At 37.7% G+C, this 5,282-nt stretch overlaps 1 protein-coding gene across 1 annotated transcript in view; it reads right to left on the bottom strand.

Annotated features, from left to right (window-relative positions):
- The window catches only part of MTBP (MDM2 binding protein), a 133,236-nt gene that overhangs the window by 102,553 nt on the left and 25,401 nt on the right, over nucleotides 1–5,282 (bottom strand). The window contains exons 3-6 of the mRNA XM_019528112.1: nucleotides 4,532–4,605; nucleotides 4,295–4,434; nucleotides 3,118–3,176; nucleotides 1,867–2,011 (exon numbers count right to left, since the gene is read on the bottom strand). Of these exons, the coding sequence (XP_019383657.1) occupies nucleotides 1,867–2,011; nucleotides 3,118–3,176; nucleotides 4,295–4,434; nucleotides 4,532–4,605 (418 nt within the window). The remainder of the gene's footprint in view (nucleotides 1–1,866; nucleotides 2,012–3,117; nucleotides 3,177–4,294; nucleotides 4,435–4,531; nucleotides 4,606–5,282) is intronic.

Raw genomic sequence — 5,282 nt, 5'->3', positions numbered from 1 at the left:
ACGTGCTCCGCCAAGCACTACCAAGAGTGACTAGGCATAACAGTCACAAGCTGGCAGAGGGTAGACTTAGGCTAGATATCAGGAGGCACGACTTCACTGTCAGAGCAGCTAGGATCTGGAACCAACTTCCAAGAGAAGTGGTGCTGGCTCCTACCCTGGGGTCTTTAAGAGGAGGCTAGATGAACATCTTTCTGAGGTCGTTTGACCCCAGTACTTTTTCCTGCCATGGCAGGGGGTCGGACTCGATGATCTGCTCAGGTCCCTTCCGACCCTAGAAACTATGAAACTATGAAAAGTGGGAAAGTTGGGGTTCCCTGCTCAGCCAGACCCATCTCCCGCAATCACAGGAACATGTCTCATTGAGCAGGGAAAAGCCCCAGTTTACCCACTCATTCAGACCCACTCCTAAGATTGTTGGGGACAGGTCTTGCTGAGGGAGGAAAGCAGAAAACAAGGGTGGGACATCAAGAGTGGCACAAGGGGCAACATATTTTTTGTCTAATGAAGCAGATCAACTGTGCTGTGACACACCACAACACAAATGATATGCTCCACTTGGCAACATCGACTTCTAGCCTCAGATATAAACACTACATAACACTGCAGTCAGTACTGACTGCAACATAAATATACTCTTCATCAGCCCATTATTCAGTCTGCATGCTCCACAGTTTGCCATCTAATGAAGTAAGAGACGTTGATGGAAAGAGAAAATATCACCTTCTTTTGCCAATTAGAGGCTTTCCCTTCCCTTGTTGTTTCTTTGCGTTGGCATACTGAAAAAGCAGGCCCAGATTGCCTCATTTTGTGCAGCACAGGACAGGCCTAAGCCTATCTGATCAAAAGTAAGCTGCCCAAGGAATCAGTAATCAATATTGTTTGAGATTAGTAAGGGTTTTTCCACTCATGATAAATTGGTTCTTTTTTTCCATATCCCCCCCTACATGTTAATAGGCATTGCACAATAGGAAGATGCTTTCTGTAGCTAAAAGTATTCTGTTTTGGGGTCTATCCAAGAATTATGCCTTAGGTTTCCTTGTTTTCCCACGATTTTGTTTACCATGTCCCTAACAATATAAAATTAAAGCTGTCTCTCAAGTGCCAAGCTTGAAATTTTGGGGGAAAAAAAAGTATGTTATAGCAGATGATTGTAATTTGCATGGCTGAACTTATTATGATGCTTTTTCCTCTCCACAGAAAGAAAGCTGTTGAGGAGACTTGTGGCTCAGAATAAAATATACTCTGCTGGATATCAAGAGCTCAGAATTAATTAGAAGAGAAGGACTTTTCTGTACTAAGTTAACTGTTTGGTTTGGTTTGGTTTGTCATTGAGGTAAATTAATAAAGCCATTTAAAGTATAAGTGAAAGTACTTAAAAGCTAGAGAAAGTCATTATATTGTGTTGTCTAGGGGAGGCCAAAGAATGCAATCATTAAATTAGAAATGCTGAAAGTAATCAACAACTTCAAATGACAAAACCAGCAAGTTTGTATCCATTTTACAAAAGCAGATCAAAATCTACTAATAGTTAATAATAATTATCATGTATTGTAACATATTAACTTCATAGAACGCTCTATGCAAAATGAAGGGCAAACTATGTACAAGAGAAATTTATATGAGATATTTTATCTTTGCTTTGTTAATAATAGATATTTAAATATCTTGCATTTTTTTCTGTCAAAACCATGTGTTTACAATAACAAAACTGCCTGGAACTCTCTTTTTAAAAATGACAAGAGAAATCCATATATTCCTAAAAAATGTCTGTCAAGTGCTATGAAAGTTCATGAACTTCATTTCAAAACAGTAGCATACTCAAAACAAAAAATGATTTTGTTTGCATATATCAAATAAAAAACATACCCTTTACAGTCATTTGCTATTATTGTGATTTTTGCAGAGTGCCATTCTCTCAGATGTTTCAGGGCACCGATAGCAGGTAAGCAGTCTTTTAACTTGGGGGCATCAGGTTCACCAGTCTGTAGTATTACATCAACCATAGCTCTTCCTAGCAACACAATTACTGCAACATTACTGTGATACATTCAAGTTTTGGAAACAAGCATTCATCTTATTTTAAGGATTTAGTCAAACTTATCAAAATATACCACAGAAAGCATGTCTTATTATGGACTACTATTAAATGTATTAAAGGGACCACCACAAGTAATTTAGGCACAAGATTTGAAGTACTTCTAGATGCCTTTTTCTAGCATTACCTTTTGGATGGTTAGTCATCTGCTTATAATTAACACAGACAAAACTGAATTCATTGTTGTCCCTCCTCCTCCATCAGCGTCAACAACTCTGCTTCTCCTGTCACTGAAGCCTCTTATTCTCCTCTCTCTCTTATTCTACCCAACACATCTGGACTATGCCCAATTTCTTCCTGATTGACATATGCATGTGCCATTCTTCTCTTCCTATCCTACAACAACTCTGCCTCAACTACCACAACAGTCTCCGTGGCTTCCTAAAACACACATATAAACCTAAGTATTTCTAAATGTAAAATCTAAATGCAAATCTAAAAATACCTAAATGTACTACTATTAATACAATGCTTAAGCATATTGTATTTAAATACTGAAATATACATATCTATATACGAACTGCAGTTGGTAATGCCTGTCAAGCTGATTTTCATTCCCTTTATACCTCTCCACTGCCCACATCCTTTATAGGGTGAATCAAATTTAAGCTGTCTGTCACTTTCAAAGCTCACTGTAATTACTCCTCCCTGCTCAGCCTGTGTGAATACTCGTTGTACAAAGCTACTTCATTCTCCTTCTTAACCCATGTTCTCAGCAATATCTGCTATTCTCTTAGCTTCTTACACGGTCACTTGAATCCCTTTCCATTGCCCTTTCCTCCTGACCTGATTAATTTGCAACAGTAACATTTTCTCCATTAGTCCTTTCACCAACTACTTCTGTGGAGCTGTTAAGAGTGAAGCCAGAGGGCAAACACTGTCATTCCTGTACTGCTACCTTTTATCTACTTATCTGTGTGGCTTTGCATAAACAGAGTTCCAAATCATTATGATAAATACATACTTCTCAGTGGTCTTCTCCAGAAGACTGATTTTTTGATTTCCACATATTGCATGATTACCTGGAGCAGGGAGCTTGTCTGACAATTGATGCAGACTCTCTGCAGCTTCTTCATAAACACTGAAATTAAGTTGGGGAAACAAAATGACATGTAAAATAATTTAGAACTGACTTGGAAAGATGCAAGTGATATTTATCACTTTGTAGAGTACTTTGAAGATGTTAAATACTAACTTTTTCATCAAATCAACCCAATAGGTATCGTAATCATCTTCACTTTTACTGAAGGAAGAATAAGTCAAGTGCTTTCCTACAGGAGACGCACTCAATGATAGAATTAAGGTTAGAATTTAAGAGTATCTAGTTCCCAGCCCTACAATCTGTGAATTAACCTAGACTCCCTCTAAAGTGAATTACCAAAAGTATTTTCCATTTCACATATATGTCCTTATGAGCACCAGAAGTTAATACCACAGCTAACTACCAACAGTGACGTAAGCATTATACTAGTTATATTTAGCACAAATCATTTTATTTTCACTAACTCAAGAAACTTGTTTCTATATATAAATGTACTCTCTGCAGCAGTTTATTTTCCAAAGGAAATACACCAAAGCATGTTTTAGGATGCAAGAAATGAAAATGCAAGCACATATAACTTTGAAATGTTTACCACGTAAAACCTAGGATTTTAAATTAAAAGGTCTTAGAAATCTAAGAGTTTTCCATAGTTCGAAATCATTAAAAGAACATAGAGTCATTTGGTTCCCTTTATGTTAAGAAGGGCAAATGCCAGTGACTTTACTTCATTATTACTTAGACTGGTAACTGCCTCGCTATTTAATTTGCAATTTGAAACATAAACCTGACCCATGTGACCCTCTAAGGCATTTTCTGAATTCATGTCATAGGAAAGTTGCACTATGATGGTTCAGTGTATTGTTCACAAGTAGTTTTTCCTCGGTCGTTTTATTTTAGAAGGCAAGAAACTTATTTCTGGTTTTTCCTGAGATTTCTCTCATCATTTTACATTTTGCTGCATGCATTTCTTCAAGGTTTTTACTTATTGTTGAATTAGTGATTTTCTCTTCTTTTGCACTGCATTCTAAGATGCTGAGATGGATATGGGAAAAGTCTTGCTGCAGGTGGCAAAAATCCAAAGCTCTTGACTGAAATGCAACCTGTACTTATTAAATATCAAATAAATAAAAGTTTCAATAAAAGTTTAATAAGCCTACTCAGTCAGCAACAGTGACTCTCTGCTGCTACTATCTTCCTCCTCAAAACCCAGGCATTCTTCAGTATTTGTTTGGAGAAAGTGTTCAGTTTCATTTTTCTTTGAGTCAAAACTAATCTCTTCCCAGTCCAGACTGCAGAACTAGTGAAGCAAAAAGAATGTATTAATTATGGTCTGGTTTATGTTAATCAAAGTTTGTTTAGTCAGCTACAGAACTCCTAAAACTTCTCCCTCTTACCTGGCAAAACCCACTTACAACTTGATTTGCAAAAAACCACTTCCTCATGCCTGGAATACCAGCCAATGAACATGCTAAAATGAAACAAAACAAATGATTAAACATAAACTAGGTAATCATTCTACTATTTACCAGTTATATTCTTATCACCAAGTCTACATCCCTCCGCCTCAGCCTGTATCTCACACACTGACTGCCTCAATTTGAATTTTCACTGACTGGCATTCTTGCATACTGGCTTCTATTCTATTCCATCCACAAGGAGTACAAACCAACTGCAAACTTCCTTAGCCTCAAGACAAGTGTTTGCACCCAAAAGCTTGCAAAGAAGAATTTTTCCAATTATTTTAGTTCAGGGGTGGGCAAAATGCGGCCCGCCAGGCCATTCTATCCAGCCTGCAGGGTCCCTAAAAATTTAGAAAGGTAATATTTATCTGCCCTGGCCACCTGTCATGCAGCCCTCGATGGCTTGCTAAAACTCAGTAAGCAGCCCTCCACCCAAAATAATTGCCCCCCACTGTTTTAGTTGGTCTAATAAAAGATATTGGATTTACCCGAAGAAATTTATCTGCCAATTTGATTAGGTTCTTTCTTAACTGTCAAAGCCCTTGTCCATATGGAATGCTGTGTTAATTTAAGTAAAATCATGGTGTGTCTTCATGTGAAAATACTCCAGGGTGGGTTTACACTAGAGTAATTTACTCTAGAGTAAGCCCATCCCAGGAAGGTGTCTACACTTGTGGGGAAGTGG

The sequence above is a fragment of the Gavialis gangeticus genome, unplaced genomic scaffold, assembly GCF_001723915.1.
Source record: "Gavialis gangeticus isolate Ggan-Ray unplaced genomic scaffold, GavGan_comp1, whole genome shotgun sequence".
Taxonomy (NCBI): Eukaryota; Metazoa; Chordata; order Crocodylia; family Gavialidae; genus Gavialis; species Gavialis gangeticus.
Note: the sequence above shows the minus strand (reverse complement) of the source record. Positions and strands in the feature narration are given on the sequence as shown.